This window comes from Urocampus carinirostris, chromosome 14 (genome assembly GCF_059441175.1).
Source record: "Urocampus carinirostris isolate Australia breed hairy pipefish chromosome 14, RoL_Ucar_1.0, whole genome shotgun sequence".
Lineage (NCBI taxonomy): Eukaryota > Metazoa > Chordata > Actinopteri > Syngnathiformes > Syngnathidae > Urocampus > Urocampus carinirostris.
The window spans coordinates 1,165,479-1,186,305 of record NC_142362.1 but is presented as its reverse complement, the minus strand read 5'-3'; the positions used below and the strand labels follow the sequence as shown (position 1 = coordinate 1,186,305).

The window sequence follows — 20,827 nt, the reverse complement described above, 5'->3', positions numbered from 1 at the left end:
ATAGAAATAAGAACAAGAATGAGTATAACAACGGATACAATTTACCTGCAGATGAAATGAGTCACAACATTAGCTTTTCTGCTGGCTTTGATCTCTTTGATCTCTACAAGGGGAATTAACATTTTAGTAAAACAGAAACAAAACGAAAATAAATCTCAACAGCTTGACAATATCAATCACATGACTGTGCATGTTGAGAGATTTGTCAGCTGGGGTTATAATGTTTAAAATGAACTTCTTTTGTGGAGCACCAAAAGATGTGTCTTACCAGTAGCAGCTCTCTCTGGAAACTGCCAACAAACCCCCGCCTACCGGTCACATGTCAAAATCCAAAACCAAACCCCATCCCATACCAGCAGATGGCACTGTTGGACTCATCATTGCAGGATATTTACCAAAAACTGTACACATATTTCAGCAGGAATTTCAATGAAACAAAAGTTATTATTACACCCGTTACACTGAAACAAAAAAAATTCAACGCATTTTCGTAATCTTTCTGTCGTCGTATTTTGTATAATAGTATTACTGTAGTAGTGTTATTGTCATATTTTTCTTTTGAGAATAATAGCAAAATATGAGATGAGGTCCCTGTTTTTAAGCATTATAGTTGCTATTTAGTTTTGTAGTTACGTTGTAGTATTTTTTGGTGTATTTCTTTGGAAAAGTGTACTGCTCTTGGCCGCCCCCTAGTGGCCCTAAGCAGTTCTTTAGCCGTCTTATGCTTTAGGACCGTTCTGTGTTTAACTATGGCTAGTTTTCAGACTTTGTTTTCTTTTAAATGAACCCAAAATATTTTGTGCCGTGTGTGCAGATTTTTGCAGACTCAAAAACGAGGAAACTGAATTCATTTCATGTTCTTTATTGATGCTGTGAACAGGGATGCTTAAAGGGACAGTGTGTAATATTTAGTGTCTCCCAGTTGTACACAAAAACCTCCATTGAATAAAAAAATGAATATGGACTCGAATAATGGCCAAAAATGGAAAACTATCAGATCAATGTTGATTTTTATTAAAAAATCTTAGGTCGAGAAATTTGTATTTGTTTAACTTAGTGGAATCCCTACCGAGAGGTCGCCGCTATATTTATCTGGCATCTTGCTCTACGCTGTGCTGTGTGGCACTGGTTTTCGCTCTCATTAGACAACAGTGCCATCTAGTGGTCAAGTATTACACACTGGGGCTTTAAAGTAGACCCCAGCTTACTTAAAAAATGAGTTGCTTAAAGATCCTTCAGGTTACTTAAAGATAGAGTTATTTCGAGTTACTCCGAGTTACTCAAAAATACAACTACTTGAAAATACCTACTTCAAAATAGAGTTACTTGAAATAGAGTTAATTAAAGGGACAGCGTCCCTCCGAGTTGCACAGAAAAACTGTCATTGAGTAAAAAAACATTGATTTGAATACTAGGCGTAACGACCTCCCACAATGTCTTTCTCTTTATTCAGTTCGGAATTGAGTGTGCATTGTAGAGACTTTGCGACATGAACTATCATCCCAATGTTAATATTTATTATTTAAAAAAAATCATAGGTTGAGAAATTTGTATTCCTTTGATATAGTGGAATCTCTACCTTAGTTCGCAGTCAGGTTTAGTTGGCATCTTGCTGCTACGCTGTGCTCCATGGCACTGGTTTTTGTTCGACTTGGACAACAGTGCCATCTAGTGGTCAAATGTTACACACTGGGGCTTTAAAGTAGACCCCGGCTTACTTAAAAAATGAGTTGCTTAAAGATACTTCAGGTTACTTAAAGGTAGAGTTACTTCGATATACAGTACTCCGAGTTACTCAAAAATACAACTACTTGAAGATACCTAGAGTTACTTCAAAATAGAGTTACTTCAAATAGAGTTAATCAAAGGGACAGCGTGTAATATTTAATGCCTCCGAGTTGCACAGAAAAACTGTCATTGCGTAAAAAATCATTGATTTGAATACTAGGCATAACTACTTCCCACAATGTCTCTCCCTTTATTCAGTTCGGAATCGAGTGTGCATCGTAGAGACCTTGCGACATGAACTATCATCCCAATGTTAATATTTATCATTTTAAAAAATCATAGGTTGAGAAATTTGTATTCCTTTGATATAGTGGAATCCCTACCTTAGTTCGCAGTCAGGTTTAGTTGGCATCTTGCTGCTACGCTGTGCTCTGTGACACTGGATTTTGGTCGACTTAGACAACACAGTGCCGTCTAGTGGTCAAATATTACACACTGGGGCTTTAAGGTTGACCAAAGGTTACGTAAAAAAAGTTTCTTGAAGATACTTTGAGTTACTTGGAGATACTTTACTTCGAGATACCTTGAGTTACTTCAAAATAAAGGTACTTCAAAATAAAGTTACTTAAAATAGAGTTACTTAAAATAGAGATAACTAGAGGGACTACAACCCCAAATTAGTACTTAAAGGGTCAGTTTGTAATATGGGGTGCTCTGTGGCACTGGTTTTCATTCTTGTTAGATAACAGTGCCATCTAGTGGTCAAATATTACACATTGGAGCTTTAAAGTACTGTATGATGCATTTTATGATAATTGGGACGTTCGATAATTAAGGTCCCGTTGTACTTTATGTCCTAACTATCATTTTTTTTCTCATTCTGGATTTATTTTATTCAACAATCAGCACATGAGTTGGCCTGGAGAGGGATGGGTGCTGCCAGGCTGTGCTTGCCCAAGACACACCATAGAAAATGATGCCCCAACGACCCTAGTGGTTAAGGGTTTCACCCACCCATCCACCGACCCGCCATATTGTTAAATAAAGTAAAATAAATGACTATTCTTATGTATACATACTAAATACTTAGGACTGTCTCAGAAAATAGGATTCCTGTTTTTCATTTCTGAAATTGAATTAAAAAATGAAAATGTCATACATTATGGATTCTTTTCAAATCAACTGAAATATGGTAAGGTTTATATTTCTTGCCCTCCTAGTTTAAAAGGGATTGTCAGCCATTGGTTGGCACATTTGTGAATCAAACAGGTCTTACTTCGAAATTCTTGCTTACGCCATCTTCTGGCTAAAATCATCATTGCGGCCTTCTTCAAGCTGCTTGTACATACATGTCTCTCTTAGATGTGCTTGAACAAACTTTTCTTTTGTGATATTTTTAGAGGTGTCACGGTTGCCATGGCGCTCAATTGGCCCCGCCCATGTGGCGCCATCTGCGGCTCGTTGACAGATTGGCTTTCCTTTTATTTAAGATCAATGCTTTCACTCTTCCTTTGTCAGTCTGTCAACAAATCTCTGCCCCCCAAGACGCGGGTTCTGACTCGGTCCTGTTTTCTGGTCGGTATTTCCTGTCCGGTATTGTTCCTGTTTATTTTGTCTTGTTTAATTTCGGGTTCCAGTTTTGTTTCCGTCTGTTTTTGTCCTGTTTGTGATGTTTCTCCAGTTTTTGTTCCCATCTAGTTTCTCCTGTTTATTTTTGTTATCCTGATTTGTTATCGATCTCGTTGGTCTCTGGCTTCCTGTCAACGCGATTGGGTCCTGATCCTGTTTTGGTTCCTGACAGAAGCCCATTGTAAAGTGCTTCGGGAGGTCTTCAGTGACATGAAAAGCGCTATAGAAATGTAAACCAATTACCATCAATCATTATCAACATCCTGTTTCAGTTGAATTTTAACAAATGTAGAATGTATGACATCTTGGTTTTTTCTTAATTGCGTTTCGGAAAATAACCATCTCGATCACATCCTTTGAATTTTCTGACCCGGCCCTGCACATACAATACATTTCAATATATTCAGATAACGTACCATAGTGTATGCTAACGTTAGCATAGCGCTAAATCTCCTGCTATCAATAAACCGCAGCTCGCACACCCCAACGGAGTTTTTATCGTCGCCGGCGACTTTAATCGGGCATGCTTAAGGACTGTACTTCCCAAATTCATTCAATACGTGGACTGAGCAAGCAGGGGGGAAAAACACAGTAACATCAAACATGCGTACAGAGCTTCCCCCTCCCCCCACCTCGCTGGATCCGACCATCTCTGTCTGTCCCTCACCCTCTCATACACCCCCCTCTGGAGAGAAAACAAAGCTTGCAACAAGGACAATACAAACATCTTCTTTGTTCTCTTCTATCCTCACTGTAAAATGTGAAACTGGAGTGCCACGTCCAATTTCCTTGTCACAATATGTTCAACCCATTTTGTAACGATGACAATAAAGGTAGATTCTATTCTATTCTATATAATGATGACTTGCTATTTCCAGTATTATTCGGAAGCCCGACTATGAAGTGTAAAGAAACGAAATGACTGCCGTCGTCGTCGTCCGTTCCGGTCATTCCCTCACGCCGGTGCGGAATCCGGGGGAGGCGTTTTCCGGGTAGGCCCGCAGAACCCCCTGAAGGTCGGCCCAGGACAGACTGAAGCACTGGCAGTCGGTCAGCGCCTTCACCGTGGCCAGATGTTTGCCTCTGCTCAGCACGCAAGCTTCTGCTCAAAAACACACGCGGAATGGCAGCTGATGCGCGAGCACAACTCACAATGGCGGGGAATTGCGTCGAAAACTAGATGGATGGATAGATAGAGAGAAATAGAGTAAGAGAGAGAGAGAGATAGAGAGATAGATACAGAAATAGAGAGATGGAGAGAGGGATGGAGATAGAGAGAGAGAGAAAGTGAAGGACAGAGAGAGGGAGAGAGAGAGAGAGAGATAAAGAAATAGAAAGACAGAGATGGAAATATAGATAGAGAGAGAGAGAGAGAGAGATAGAGAGAGATAGAGATAGAGATAGATAGAGAGAGAGATAGAGAGAGAGAGATGGAGAGAGAGATAGAGAGAGATAGAGAGAGATAGAGATGGATAGAGAGAGAGAGATAGATCAAGAAATAGAGAGATAGAAAGAGAGAGATGGAGATAGAGAGAGGAAGAGAGGGAGAGAGAGAGATAGAGAAAGAGAGAGAGAGAAAGACAGATAGAGAGAGACAGAGAAAGAGAGAGAGAGAAAGAGAGAGAGAGAAAGAGAGATAGAGAGAGAGAGAGAGAGAAAGAGTGAGATAGATAGATAGAGAGAGGGATAAAGAGAGAGAGAGAGAGAGAGACAGAGAGAGAGAGATGGAGAGAGAGAAAGAGATGGAGAGAGAGAGATGGAGAGAGAGAGAGAGAGATGGATAGAGAGAGAGAGAGAGAGAGAGAGAGAGATGGATAGAGAGAGAGAGAGAGAGAGAGAGATATGTCTAGCTAGAGATAAAGAGATGTCTAGATATAGATAGATGGTTGTCTGGATAGATAGATATTTAGTTAGATCTAGATCTAGATCTAGATAGATAGATTGATAGACCTTTAGTTAGATCTAGATAGATAGATAGATAGATAGATAGATAGATAGATATAGATATATAGATAGATAGATAGATAGATAGATTCCCCTAACTGATGTGGAACGGAAATCTCCTTTTATAGCAATCCTTTCTGCTTTACAGTCATTAAAGAGAAGCTATAATTAAAAAAAAAAAAAACAATAATAGACAATGACACCAATAAAATACAACAGTATCAAATAAGATAAGATCTAATGTGTCGTCATATTATACTGAGTATTCAAAACTATGCTGGAGAAATGCCTTTTTAGCCTAATTGGAAAGCAATAAATGATGTTGAAATATTTTTAAATATAAAATAATACATTCTGTTAAAAACAACAATCATAGACTCGAACATGTTTAGTATTTGTTTAGTTTGGTGATGCGTTCAGGCGTCACGACCAATGTGGGAACTTTGGTCACTTATGCCTGGAATGTCACTGTCATGATTACTGATGTGAATCACCTGTGCCCGTTCCTCTGATTGGCTCCCTGTCCCTATTTATACCCACTCCTGTCTGTCCCCTTTTGTCAGTCCGTCTGCGAACCTCAGTTAACGCTAGGCAAGCCTCTTTCGACCCTGACTCCCACCTGTGTTTGCTCCCGTCTCTTCCTGACTGCAGAAATACTCAAATACTTCTGAGGTTTGGTTTTTGCTTTCCAGTTTGGACAGTTTAGTTTGTCATTGAGCATTTGTTTCTTGTTGATTACTTTAAATACCACCTTGCCTTACTTCGTGCCACCTGCGTTTGGGTCCGCTGCCAAATCACAACAGGATTACGGCTGGGTTATGGCTAGTAACAAGATTTTTTTGGTATTATTGTTTCTTTAATGTACTTTTATTTTTGTTTTTATTTTTATTTTATTCATTTTTTTTTTTCATTCTATTTCCTTTTTATTTAAATTTCATTATCATTATTATGGTTTATTTTTATTTTAAGGTTTATTTATTTTATTTATTTATTCATTTTTATTGTTTTTTTTTTATCATTGAATTTTTTTTAATAGTATTATTAAATACCATAAGTGTTTATCGTCAACAAGGTTTATTTTCAAACAGAACGTTCGTCTTTCCCTAATTTAATCCTGCTTAACCTGCTCTTCCCTTCCTTAAATCACAGTTTGCGGATTATTTTTTCTTATTAAGGAAGGACGGACGAAAAGGAAGAGATTTGGAAACGTCTCGCACGACATGACCTGACAATTTGCCTCAAATGAAGATTAAAAAAAAAAAATCTGGCAATCCGGATTATTTTGTCGGATAAAACAAGAAAGACGTTTCCCTCTCTGTCTTTTTCTTTGTGTACAAACATTTCCCACGCAGTAATCCTTTATTTTTCACGTATTTATTGATATACCCATGTAGCAATTTGAGATTAAACCCTAAAATATTTGAACAAATAATCGAGCCTTTTCAAACGCCTTTTCTTTTTTGTTTTTGGGAAAAACGGACGAAACCCTTTTCTTTCGAGTTAATCTGAATTGTGGGCTACACACCATTTTAATAAATTGTTTTGATTGTTTTGGATAGTTTAACATAATTTATTCAATGCACACATTTGAACAGAACAGGAAAAACAAAACGGGATAGGAAAACAAAAGAAAGAAATATAGAATTGGGGATATCTGGCCCTTGGGGGTAGTTGTCAAGGCAACCTTTGTGTCACAAACACGAAACCTATCAGCTACCTCAGTCACTATGAATAATTGAATTAAAGCAGAGTATCAGTGTCACATGTTCTGACATGGTTTCATCAGTTTTTGGGACATGGACAAACAAAATCCTGACCCAATGTTCAATGTCCTACACCGATAACTACTCTTTTTAGAACCGCACTCATATTAGTTGTCACAAATCGGGGGGCAGCAGCAGAACGGCGCACACCTTCATACGATCCTCTGACACCTGACCCTGATTTCGATAGACCACAGAAGTCAAACAGGCGGCCCGCGGGCCAGATCAGGCCCACCAATGGTTTAAATCCGACCCGCAAGACAACAGTGAGAGAAGCACAAGAGGAAAATGAGCTGTAGTTTTAAATCTTTCCACCACATGTCACCAAAACCAGTGCAATAGTATTTCTCCATTTCTCTTTGACTCACTTCTTTTTGATTTATTTCTCCCTCTTTTTTTTCTCCTGTTCACTGTCTTTTTCTCTCTCTTTTTCTCTTTTCTCTATTTCTCTCTCCATCTCTCACTCTTTCTTTTTCTCTGTCTTGCTCTCTTTCTATTTCTCTCTCTAATTTACACTTTCATTCTCTTTCTATTTTTTTCTTTCTTTCTCACCCTCTTTCTTTCCCTCTCTCTCTTTCTTTCTCTCTCTCTCTCTTTCTTTCTCACCCTTTTTCTTTCTCTCTCTTTTTCTCTTTTCTCTATTTCTCTCTCAATCTCTCACTCTTTCCTTTTCTCTGTCTTGCTCTCTTTCTATATTCTCTCTCTAATTTACACTTTCATTCTCTTTCTATTTTTTTGTTTCTTTCTCACCCTCTTTCTTTCCCTCTCTCTCTTTCTTTCTCACACTCTTTCTTTCTCTCTCTCTCTCTCTCTCTCTTTCTTTCTCACCCTCTTTCTTTCTCTCTCTCTCTCTCTCTCTCTCTCTTTCTTTCTCACCCTCTTTCTCACCCTCTTTCTTTCCCTCTCTCACCCTCTTTCTTTCTCACCCTCTTTCTCACCCTCTTTCTTTCCCTCTCTCACCCTCTTTCTTTCCCTCTCTCTCACCCTCTCTCTTTCCCTCTCTCACCCTCTTTCTTTCCCCCTCTTTCTTTCCCTCTCTCTCTCTCTCTCTCTCACCTCCCTTTGTCTCTTTTTGTCTCGTTCCACTTCTCTTAATCTTTTTATCTTTCTCTTTTTTCACTTTCTTTTTCTCTCTCTATTCATTTCCCCCTTCTTCTCCATTCATATCTCTATTCTGCTCTCACTTTTTCACTCACTGTTACTCTGTCTCCCTTGTTCTCCCTATCTGTTTATCGCTCTCTCTTTCCCTCCCACTCTTTTTCTCCCTCTCTCTTTCTCTTAAACTTACTAGTCTGGCCCCTGTGAGATTTTTTATAGCATTTGTGGCCCCCAGCTAAAACCAGTTTGACACCCCTGCTATTGACTGTCTGGTCGTTGCCATTGCTATGATCACAGCAGGTCAGTTTCTGGTTTCCTACTTCTTGTTTGGACATTTTGTTGTTTTGTTACTTTGTACCTGAGTTTTGCTATTTGTTTCCTACTTCCTTGCATTATGATCCACCTCCACATCGGAACACCTGTAAAGTCCGCTTCTGTGCCTGTATCTATATCTAGAACCGGATCTATTGTGTGTTCCTGTACCCGTCTCAATTTTCTGGTCCAGTTCAGCTACTATTCTGTTTTCATACCTGTTCATGTACCACCTTTCATAACCCCCTGGTTTTCAAACAAGGAACCGTACCTCCAAAGAAGTCTCCGTCACAGAGCTCCCGGTGGAAGTCCTGGTTCTCCTCCAGAACCTGCCCGTGGTCGATAAAAAACATGCGGTCTCCCGGGGCGTTCTCCCGGACGATGACGTCACCTTCCTGGTAGACTTCGTAGTCGAGCCTCTGCACGAGGCTGGCGATCACGTTTTCGTCTTTGTTCTGGAACAACGGCATTTTCCTCAGCAGGTGGCTGCACATGACTGTCAGGATTTGCTGGGAACCCCGAAAATGGCGACAGTTCAGGAGAGTTTCAGGATGAGTGTATGGAGAAGGTAAAGACGGGTCATTTTATTACCTCCTTCAAGGCAGACGAGACAGTGTGCATGACCTCCTTCTCGTCGAACCATTTTCCTCCGTAGCGTGCCTGATAGTAGTTGGAGATGCGCAACTGCAGTTCCGGTGGGAGTTTCATGAAAGTCATGTAGTGCTCCAAGCGGCTCATCTGCAAAGACAGATCCATTACCCCTTAATGCACATTTCTCAAGTACCGATTCCGTTTCCATATCCCTGTTTGTCATAATGTCATGATTACTGATTTGGGGCACCTGCGCTAACAACCCTGGTCGCTGATTGGCTCCTTGCTACTTTTTAAAGACCGTTTGCAAACCTTTGCTCCCAGCTAGGCAAGCTCATTCCGTCCGACATTCTCCTGCCCTGTTTTCTCCTGCCTGGTACCTGTTGCTGACCTCTTTTCTGGACTCGTTACTGCCCCTGCTCCTCCGTCCGGGCCATCGACCCGTTTTCCCGCTGCCTACGACGACCCTCGCTCGACACAAGGCCACTTCCACGTTCCTGCCATCAGCTACCCTGTGTCCGTCGATCATCGGATGGTGGAAGCAAGCACTGCTCTGCCTCTTATCGATAAAACTGAGTAAACGAACGCTACTGGGTCCTGTCTCCGTTTCTGGCTTGTGACAAATAATGCTATTTCCGTACCTGTGCCTATATCTGTTTTTGCACCACTCATTGTTTCTAGACCTTACACTTGAGTCAAGTAGCCTTATCACTCTTGGGGGAGGTGCTCCACTCAAGCTAGCCAACCTTTGCCTGAGTACACCAGCTGTTATTACAGAGTCTCGGCTTCCCCGACGCCGCAGTCCAAGTAGCAGGACGCAGAGCTACACCGGCACGACTGAGACGGAGACTCCGGTAAAAACAGGGGTGGGGGACTATGCGCTGCAATAACAGCAGAATCATTGACACACACTGCTCACCCGATATAGAGTTTCTAGCAGTATCGTGTAGACCCTTCTATCTACCGAGAGAGCTAACTGTGGTCATTGTGATTGCCGTTTACGTTCCACCGGATGCTAATGTTAGCATAGCGCTAAATCTCCTGCTTGCTGCTATCAATAAACAGCAGCTTTTATCGTTGCCGGCGACTTTAATCAGGCATGCTTGAGGACTGTACTTCCCAAATTCATTCAATACGTGGATTGTACAACCAGGGGGAGAAACATAGTAACATCAAACATGCGTACAGAGCTTCCGCCCCTCCCCCCACCTCGCTGGATCCGACCATCTCTGCCTGTCCCTCGCCCCCTCATCGATCTTTCTCTCCTCGTGAGCTGTAATTGTTGTCCTAGGTTTCTCGTTGTGTGTTTTATTCCAGAAAACTAAAATACATAGCACCTGAAGGATTTTATACATTTGACTATAAAGGGTTTTATACGATTGACTACAAATTATTCAGTTTAATGCAATACTGTGCTTTAGTCCAATGAGCAGTGAAAGTTCAGGGCAGGCATGAGTGGTGGAAGATGTTCACAGGACAGGACGTACTGCCGATACCACAATTAGCACATCCAGACGTTGTTGACGCAGAAAGGCCTGGCGTTGTTTTGAGGAAGCTAAACATCAAGGCGTTCGTCTATGACATTGTGAAGGGGGCTTCCTTGGCACGCCCATGGGTGGAGCCGACACACCATTATGCGGGGAGAAGACGGCCAATAAGAAAAAAAGCTAAAGGACTTCAGAAGACGGCTTCACACAGACGCCAACGTCACTTCGGCCGTCTTCGATGGAGTTCACTTAGTTCTTCTGTTAGGGAAAATAAATCCGCCCTCGTGTGGAAATTTCGGCTTCCTGGTCATTTTTCCCTCAAGAAACGAGCGTCCATGATTGTTGGGTGAATCTAGGTTGTGTTTGGTTAATGGAGTCGGATAACTCATTCGAACAATTTGGTAAACGCTACATGTTGATAATTAATATATACCTTGCTTTTGTACTCCTTGGCGGCAGGGTCAACGTTGGCGATCATAGCGGTGGCGTTGGCCACCAGGACCGTGTACATCAGGCACCCTGACACCATGCTGACCATCACGATCCACATCTCCACGTAATCTACGAAATTCAATGTGGACAGAGCTGATGACTCGATTCAGTTCTTGGTCAGTCTTAAAGGATTTTATACATTTGTCTATAAAGGATTTTATACAATTGACTGCAAATGACATGTATTAAGTTGAATGGGCTTTAGTTCAATGCCAGGTCAGGCTGTTCAAAACGCATCATATTTTGTCCAAGAAATTTTAATAACAGGACTCGTGGATTTGCTGACGCAGAATGACAGGCGCTGTTGTGGAAGAGCCGGACCTCAAGGCACGCGTGGGAGGAGCCGAGACGCCATCTTGCGGGGAGACGTGAGCCAATAAGAGAAAGCCAAAGAAGTTGAGAAGAAGGCTTCCCGCGGACTCCGACGTCACTCGATAGTTTAAATTCCAACGGTGTCAAAGGTTTTATATAGTCAACAAACATTTACCGTTCAAAACGTATATTTTAGTCGTATGTTTTTTTGCCTACGTATCCGTTTCGACGCACCGGTCAGATGAGGTGGGGAGTTCCTGGCCCGCCTACGGGGGAGGGGCCGATGCCCCCACGTGTCAAAAAGACCGAAGGAGAGAGACGAGAGGCTCGACAAAGACTAATTAGACTAATTCGACAATAATTCGGCTAAATTCGAGGGAATTCACTTAGCTCGGGGGTGTCAATCTAATTTCAACTCAGGGGCCACACGATAGAACAAACATTCTCCCGGGGGCCGGACTAGTAGATTCAAGAGAAAGAAAAAAGAGAAAGAGGGAGGGAAAAGGAGAGACAAAGAAAAGAAAGAAAGAGTGAGAGAGCGTGAGAAACAAAAGAGATAAAAAGTCGTGAGAGAGGGGGAAAAGAAAGGGAGAGGAAGAAAGAAATCCAAAGAGAAATAGAAAGACAGAGGGAGAGAAAAGAGAAAAGAAAGCGCAAAGGGTATGTAGAGAGAAAGAGAAAAGAGAGAAAAGGAAAAAAGGAATAGAGCAAAAGAGGTTAAAAGACACAGAGAGAGAAGGAGATAAAGAGCAACAAAGGAAGAGAAAAAGAGAGACAGAGAGTGAAAGAGACAGAGACAGAGTGGGAGAAAAGGGGTGGAAAAGAAAGAGGGAAAGAGAGAGAGAGAGAGAGAAAGAGAGAGAAATAAATACAAGTACAGTGTCTTTGTGAGAGGCACCTGGCTTTGGCAACATCAAGTTGACATATTTTAACCTGCAGCTTGTTTTTCTCTTGCGCTTCTCTGAGTGTTGTCTTGCAGGCCGGATTCAATCCCTTAGCGGGCCTGATTTGGCCCGCGGGCCGCCTCTTTGACACCTGTGCCTTAGCTAAATACTTTAAGAAAATAAATCTGCCCCCGTGTGAAAATGCCTGTCTCTTGTCAATATTTCTCCCTAAAATTAAGAAAGGAGCATGCATTGTTAGGAGAAGAAAGTTTGTGTTTGGTTAATGGAGTCAGATAACTCATTGGAACAATTTGGTAAACGCTACATTTGTAATAGAATTTAATTCCTAACAATGGAAAGCAGCCATTGTTGTCCAAGAGTATTGTGAAAAAGAGTGTTGAAATTTCAGTGCATCAGTGCTAAAACAAAGAAAAGAAAACAGGACGGCAGCCAAAACACGAAGTTTCTAGAACGACCAGAAGCGAAAACCTCTAATTATAGTTTTTTTTTGAAGGACTACTGTGTGTTTGATGAAAATCTCACTGTGTATCGATTACTATGCAGTTCTAGGAAAATTGTATACATACTGGTAGGAGCATCCATGGAGCCATAGGACAGCGCGATCATCTGCGAGAGAGCCCGAAAGACCCCCCAGGAGTACTTCACGATGACCGTGGCATTCTAAAAAAGAACCATTCCAAATCATCTCATATGAGAAACTCGTCGGACTGGATGAGTGTTGGAATAACGTACGTGAGTTATTTAACTTTACTATCATTTAAGTGTGTTATATGTTTGCTTGAAATACTGCACCCTGGCAAGAACTATAAGGGTATGAATCAGTTACAGATTTGATCGCAGGCCAAGGTTCTTTCTTGAAGATAGCGTGAAGAGAGTTCATCAGTCACATTGCAAATAACAAGTTGTTGTGCAAGAACCGGTTTCAACATTTAACCTTCAACCGCACCCCTTCCCCTTAGCAGTTGAAACCACCTTGTAACTAGGGCGTTCCTTTTCTAAATAAAAAGCAAGCAGAGGGAAGACTGCTTCAGAGTGAGTTGGAGGATCGTAACTGAAGCAGTTTTCCGTTCACTTTCCTTGCAAGTATAACCATACCCAATTCTCTGTGTCTTTTTGTATGCAGGTTTTTGTGACAAGTGTTGGGTTGACCCTGACAATGAGCCAAACGTGGGACTTACCATTAAGTTTTCTTTGCGGACCCAACAGTCTGTCGGGAATTCCTCCAACATGGGCACAAAGTACTGGATGCAACCGTTCCAATGGCAGAGCAAGAAGATCATCATGAACAAGGACAAGACCCGGAAGAACAGGCGCACCACTTCTAAGTTGGCATTTGATACCTAGGGATACCGACATAGGAACTTGAGACCAGAGTAGAAACGTTTGAAGGACCATGGTAAGTTTGGATTAGAGGTGTCTATCTAAAAAGAGCCCATTGTTGGGGTTGTACATTCCAGGAACATTTTCCCACTTACTTTCTCCACCTCGTTGAAGAAACGGACCAACCTAGACACCCGCGCCAGTCGGATGAGGCTGAGGATGCGCACAAACATAAGGATCCTCATCATCCTGGTGGTCTTGGAGGGGTTGTCCTCACTTTGGTAATGGAGATCCTAGAAACCAGCACGGTTATAATCTGGTGTGTTCATCATGGGAATGGTTTCTATTCTTACCGCAAAGAGAAGGATGTAGCCAATGGGAAAGGCAGCGATGACGTCAGGGATGAACCATGTCCTCAGGTAACACACACGGATCCGCTTGATGTCTAGGATTGCTTCCTGGACCGGACAGAGAAACAGTCTAAAAGGTTGGATTCAGTTTTTGTTCATCAATGGACTTTCTTTCAAATCACTGTTGGTCTTTCTGTCACAAGCCAAACAGGTCCCAATAGCGTTCATTTTAATCAGTTTTATTGATAACGAGAGAGCAGTGGTTGCTTCCACGATCCGATGATCGTTGGACACGGGTAACTGATGGCAGGAACGTGGAAGTGGCACTAATGTTCGTGGTTAACTCTGTTGATTTCAATGTCATTGTTGTTTCGGTTTCTGAACATAAACACTGATTTTGCTAAGCCTCCCAGTTCTTATTCCTTTTTGAACCTTTTTCAGATAAGTTGATGGTGATGGCGTCTTGGACTATCTCCCTGTTACATCTATCTTTCACCTTGTTGGAATAATGTACATCAGTGATTCAACTTTACTATAATCTATGTGTGTTATATGTTTGCTTGAAATATAGTGGTTACAAAATAGGATGTTCTCACAGCAGAAGTTTCCAAACTGCACCCTGGCAAGAGAGAACTAACTGTATGAATCTGTTACAGATGTGACCGCAAGCCAAGGTTGTTTCCTGAAGATAGCTTGAAAAGAGTTAATCAGTCATTTTCTCCCACTCTGTCTCTGTCTCTTTCACTCTCTGTCTCTCTTTTTCTCTTCCTTTGTTGCAAATTGTTGTGCAAGAACTGGTTTCAACTGGAACATTTAACCTTCAACCGCACCCCTTCCCCTTAGCAGTTGAAACCACCTTGTAACTAGGGAATTTCCTTTTTTAAATAAAAGGCAAGCAGAGAGAAGACTGCTTCAGAGTGAGTTGGAGGATTGTAACTGAGCAGTCTTCCTGTCACTCTCCTTGCAAGTAAAACCATACCCAATTCTCTGTGTCTTTTTGTATGCAGGTTTTGTTACAAGTGTTGGGTTGAACCTGACACACCTCTTCTGGTTTCCTGACTACATGAGTCTGCCGGGAGTCAAAAATACGCAGGATATTTCTATGATGCTAAATACCGAAGGGCAAAAGTTCACATACACACAGTCACGCAGGCTAAAAATAAATAAATATAGGGCCGAGGCTGTAGCGCATCTGTAATCCTGCTTTTTGTCCCGGCTTTCTGGTCTGTCACCTGACTCCATAACACAGATTAACAAGCCTGGTTGCAGAGCTCACGCAGCAGATCCGGCACGCTGACGTGATACCCGTTAATCCGGGTTTTCGTCCGGTCACCTTTTGTGACATGCAGCCGGCCAATCATCGGAGACCCATCTGTACTCGCTAGTAAGCGTACAAAAACACAGGTTTTGACCCTTTTCTCACGATTCTTCGTCTTGATTTTTGCCCTAATCATACTTCCAAAAATCAAGGAAGTCATGCTGGACTTCAAGGCATGGACCCAGCTCCACACGGCCCTTTCTGCCCATTGTGGACGACCTTGCAAAAACCCTATAGAGAGTCATCAACACAGCCCAGAAAATCACCGGCAGCTCTCTACCCAGTCTTGAGGATGTTGAAGAACCTTACAGAGTGTCATCAACACAGCCCAGAGAATCGTCTGCTGTTCTCTCACCGTTCTGGAGGATATTGCAGAACTTTTCAAAGAATCATGGAAACAGACCAGAAAATCATCCGTTACTTTCTGCCCATTGTAGACGACCTTGCAAAAACCTGATAGAGAGTCAGCAAGACAGCCCAGAAAAGCACTGGCAGCTCTCTACCCAGTCTTGAGGATGTTGAAGAACCTGACTGAGTGTCATCAGCACAGCCCAGAGAATCTTCTTCTGTTCTCTCACCCATCTGGAGGATATTGCAGAACTTTCCAGAGAATTATTGAACAGACCAGAAAGTCATCTGTTGCTTCCTGCCCATTGTGGACAACCTTACAAAAATCTTATAAAGAGTCATCAACACAGCCCAGAAAACCATCAGCAGCTCTCTACCCAGTCTTGAGGATTTGGAAGAACCTTACAGAGCGTCATCAACACAGCCCAAAAAGTATTTAGCTGTTCTCCGTCCAGTCTGGTGGACTGTGCATGACCTTACAGAGCATCATCAGCACGGCCTAGAGAATCACCGGCAGCTCTCTACCCAGTCTTGAGGATGTTGAAGACGCTTACAGAGCGTCATCAACATAGCCCAGAGAATCGTCTGCTGTTCTCTCACCGTTCTGGAGGATATTGCAGAACTTTCCAGAGAATTATCGAAACAGACAAGAAAATCATCTGTTGTTTTCTGTCCATTGTGGACGACCTTTCAGGAACCTTATAGAGAGTCATCAGCATAGCCCAGAGAATCACCGGCAGCTCTCTACCCAGTCTCGAGGATGTTAAAGGACATTACAGAGTGTCATCAACACAGCCCAGAAGGTCCTTAGCTGTTCTCCGTCCAGTCTGGTGGACTGTGCGTGACCTTACATAGAGTCATCAACACAGCCCAGAGAATCATCTGCTGTTCTCTCAGAAGATATTGCAGAACTTTCCAGAGGATTATCGATACAGCCCAGAAAATGGAAGACATTGCAAAACCTTAAAGAAAGTCATGAACAGAGTCCAGGAAATCCGGTCTGGAGGGGAATGCCGCCATTACCGGAGCAGAACAAGCAACCTCACCTCTCCGTTCTCGCTGATGATGCCCATGCGGAAGTTGAGGGCCACATCGATGAGGAACAAAGTGTCGGAGAAAACGTTAAAGCCTTCCCAGGCCAGCCCGCTGGTGCCATCCAGGAAGGCGATCTCCATGGGGATTCCGATCAAGTTGAGGAAGGTGATGGCCATCATGCCCATGATGTAGTAGCTCCTGTGGGACGAGAACCTCCATAAACTTGAGAGTGATACGTACGCGCGCCGTTTTTCGCATACGTTTTCATTCCGAGGCTCAGATAACGACGAGAAACCGTCCGGACTTTTCTTCCTGGAATTGGCGTCCCACCGCCTTCCTGAAGGCCCCCCTCGGACGCGGCTATTATTAACACCTGGGCTTATTAATAGCCCACAACGTCTGCTTGCTCAGCATATATTGCTGGCGAAGGGATGCGGTCTGCATTTTCTTGCTTTCGCTCGGAAAAAAGGAGCGGTTGACCTCCTTTTCCACCGGCCGACGGAGAATGTTGATACTTTGTTTAAACGGCTGTTAGCTGTCAAAATGGGAGGATTATAAGGAATGCTTTGTATTTAAAGCGAGTCTGAAGGCCAGTTTTCACAGTTGAAGGGATGGAGGGATGATTCATCAAGAAAAAGTTGCGTATGTGGAGGAAGGGGCAGATGGATGGATGGCTGGATGGAAGGACAGACAGACAGACGGATGGATGGATGGATGGAGTAAATGATTGGAGTAAATGTTTGGACGATTGGTTGGTCAGTCGCTTGGTCGTTATATGGATGGATGGATGGATGGATGGATGGATGGACGGACGAATAGATACATGGATGGATACATGGATGGATGGGTGGATGGACAGATGGATGGAGTAAATGATTGGAGTGAATGTTTGATCAATTGGTTGGTCAATCGCTTGGTTAATAAATGTATGGACGGACGGACGGATAACTAAAAACACAACTAGCTAGTTGAATAGCTTGATGGATGGATGGATGGATGAATGGGTGTATTGACAGGTTTAGACGTCATTTTGCTAAGCTAGCAATGAGTTCATTGAGCCGCCAGTGAATGAGTTCAATACCACGATAAACTAGTTAGATTACACATAACTTGCCCAATGAGCGAGTTGGTCTGTAACTAACTTCCTTATCTAATTAACTAGATACAACAAAGACAGACATCAAAGATCCATTTGCAAATGATTTAAAAAGTAATAGGAGAGCCATCAAAGATACCCCAATATTGTGTTTTTCCTGCTTTTTTACATTTTTTTTTTCATTTTGGTTTTCATTTTTCTAGCTTCTACTTTTTTCATGGGTTTTTCTCTTTTCTTTGTTCTCTAGTTTATTTTTTTTTTCTTTTATGTGTTGCTTCTTTTACTCTTTTTCTTAACTCTTTTTGTTTTCCTCGGTTTTTTTCTTCTTTTTGCATTTTTTTCCTTCTCTTTTTTAATCTTTTTCTTTCTTTCATTTATTTATTTTGTTTCTTTTTCATCGTTGTCTAGTTCTCTTTTATTTTGCTTTATTTTCCCGTTTTGAAGTCATTTTGTGCATTATGTTCCATAATAACCAGTATTATACGGATGAAAGCGACAATCTGAAGAGCCGTTTAAGTGCCGAGAGAGTGAGCCGAGCCGAAAGAGCCGCTTCCCTAGACAAAGTCACAAACTTATGCGGCAACATTGAGTAAATAGCAAATCTCTCTCTATTGTTAAAAGCCCTCATAATACAAATTAACTATTTAATAACTCAGCTGCACACTAGCTTTCATTGACTCAATCTCGTGTTGACATTGACTTCAAAATACCGCGTTACAATCACAGTGCAGAGGGAACCTGCGTGGTTTTTACCCGAAAGGACCGTTATTGTGGCTGAATTTGCTTGCCGATTCATTTCACAATTTGGAGCCCTAAATTCTTGATGCCCAGGAGAGGGGACATTGCTGGTGAGATCTTTCCCAGGGGCACCTCCTCAGGAGGCCCCACCTCAGGGGGCACCACCTTCTGAAAAACCAACTTCTACAGTTCCTATCCATTTCTCCATCTCCAAACATTCCATCGAGGCCAAAATGGAGAGTTTTTCCGACGTACCTCATGAGACTGAAGGGATGTATGACGAAAACTCGGCTCCGCAGCTGCCGCAGGCATTCCTTCTCCACGGCCACTTCGCTGCCGTACATGTAGAGCGATTGTCGGTTCTGCTGTGGCAAAAGCAGAGCTCGCCAACCGCGGGCGGCGCGCTGGCATCCCGCCGACCCGGAATTCCTCCCACTCCGCACCGAGGTGTAACTGGTTCGCCTCATGACCACATCCTCAAAGTTTTGCCTCTTGGACCACTTTCTGGATCCTGCTTCTGCTTGTTCCTCCAGTTGGTGGATCCTGAGTCTTCTAGTCTGGATCCCAGAGGGTGATTGCTCTCGTTTACTGGAGTTTTTCCCTTGCTCTCCTTTTTTAGTTGTTATCCCATTTCATCTCAGCAGTCTAGTGTATCCTGCGTGTCTATTCTCTTAGTGAAGTCCCTCCGATGCTCCTCTTGAAGTCATGTTCAAGTCATTCTTCACCGTCCGGTTCCTCTTCCCGTCTTTCCCTCGAAGTTCTCCTCTTCTTATCCCTCCGTTCCTCAAACTTTGAAATTCCTCCGCCGGCTTCAGTTCCACGTATCCGTTATCCCTCTTGTTTTCCTTCTTCACCGTTTGTTCTCCGAGTGGTACAAGCTCATAAGCTCAACCTTGCGAAGCGGAGTGGAGGCGAGCGAGGACGATGCCCGCCCTCGTCCCTCCCCTCGTTCTCATCCCTCCCTCCTGGACCGCTCTCATTCCTGCCTCTTTTTTCATCTCTCCCTCGCTCTCTCTCTCTCTCTCTATTTCTGCACATCCTCTCTTCTTCTTCTCTCCCCACTCATCATTTATTCACGACGTGACTGTCGTCCTCCATGAATCACCCCGGGAGGCCAAAGTCCACTTTGAGTTGGCCCCGGAGTGACTTTATTGTCCCGTGTCCTCGAAGCTAAGGGTCAATTTCTTGCTAAGATGCTAAAAGGAGAAGCAAAAGCATAACCATTGAAACAAAGCTCGAGATGATGAAGAAATACGAAGAAGGCAAAGGCAAATGTACCCATAACCAATCAATAATCCGTACAATACATAAGAGTAAGGAAGTGATTATAGCAACAATGTTAGGGTCTGACAGACCTCTCACCACCAGCAAGCCCCAACTGGGGTTTGAACTGGGCAGACAATTATCACACCCCCTGCCCAATTATCCTGGACCCTTTAAAACAGGGGTCTTAAATTCACGATGCCCACGATATCCGTTAGAGGTGCCTGCTTTAAAAAGAGAGTTCAAGGGACAGTGTGTCTTATTTTCCCACTAGATGTCGCTGTGTTCGGTCTTGCCACTGAAAAAGAAGTAAAAGCACAACGACAAAAGACAAAATACAGAGACTCAAGGTGACCAAAATGCACCTTGGTACTTTTGGAAAGAAGAGATAATCAGGAAAGAAAAAAGAAAAGAGAAAAAATGAAAGAAGAAAGAAATAAGACAAAAAGTAACACTCAAGAGAAATGAAAAAAAAAAGAAAAAAGGGAAAAATGTATTTTCACTTTTGTTTTTTTTCCTCTTTAATCCCTTTCTTTTTTCTCTTTTATGTTTCCTTTCTTTTTCTCCATTTTCCTTTCTTTGCCTCTTTTTCTTATTTCTTCTTCCCTATTTTTTCTTTAAAAAATTGTTTCCCCTTCTTTTTGAAAAAGGCTGCTTTTTGCTCCCTTTCAGTCTTTGTCGTTTGTATTCTGCCTTGGACTCATTTGGGTTGACAGCGACATCTAGAGGACAAATATCAAACACTGCCCCTTTAGAAGAGCGTCATGTTTTTGTGGAAAATCCCAATTGGCCCAACCTCACCTGGACCCTAGCTTTAGTAGCCCCAACTCAATTGAGTTTGAGACATGTGCTCTCTTTCTCTCTTTCTTTCTTTCTTTCTTTCTTTCTTTCACTCGTTCCTTCGTTCGTTCTTCCTCTCATTCGTTCGTTCATTCTTTCTCTTGTTGGTTCGATCGTTTGTTCTTTCTCTCGTTTGTTCGTTCTTTTTCTCGTCCGTTAGTTCATTTGTTCGTTCGTTCTTTCTTTCTCTCGTTTGTTCGTTCTTTCTTTCTCTTGTTCGTTCGTTTGTTCGTTCATTTGTTTGTTCTTTCTCTCCTT

At 42.5% G+C, this 20,827-nt stretch overlaps 1 protein-coding gene across 1 annotated transcript; it reads right to left on the bottom strand.

Annotated features, from left to right (window-relative positions):
* Window positions 1–1,526: 1,526 nt before the first annotated feature.
* Window positions 1,527–19,445, bottom strand: LOC148352409 (potassium/sodium hyperpolarization-activated cyclic nucleotide-gated channel 2-like). The gene is made up of 10 exons (XM_088353262.1): window positions 18,722–19,445; window positions 16,644–16,830; window positions 13,935–14,039; window positions 13,737–13,874; window positions 13,440–13,601; window positions 12,828–12,921; window positions 10,986–11,113; window positions 9,066–9,212; window positions 8,746–8,983; window positions 1,527–4,459 (listed from the first exon to the last, which is right to left on the bottom strand). Exons 1-10 carry the CDS (start codon window positions 18,931–18,933, stop codon window positions 4,305–4,307), a joined length of 1,566 nt encoding a protein of 521 aa, XP_088209388.1. The 5' UTR covers window positions 18,934–19,445; the 3' UTR covers window positions 1,527–4,304.
* Between the last annotated feature and the right edge of the window lie 1,382 nt (window positions 19,446–20,827).

Coding starts and splice junctions, on each gene's coding strand:
- LOC148352409 (XM_088353262.1), bottom strand. CDS start 18,933: ATGAGGCGAACCAGTTACACCTCGGTGCGGAGTGGGAGGAATTCCGGG. Junction 13,875..13,934: donor GCTACATCCTTCTCTTTGCG/GTAAGAATAGAA, acceptor GCTGGTTTCTAG/GATCTCCATTACCAAAGTGA. Junction 13,602..13,736: donor TCTTCAACGAGGTGGAGAAA/GTAAGTGGGAAA, acceptor CGGTATCCCTAG/GTATCAAATGCCAACTTAGA.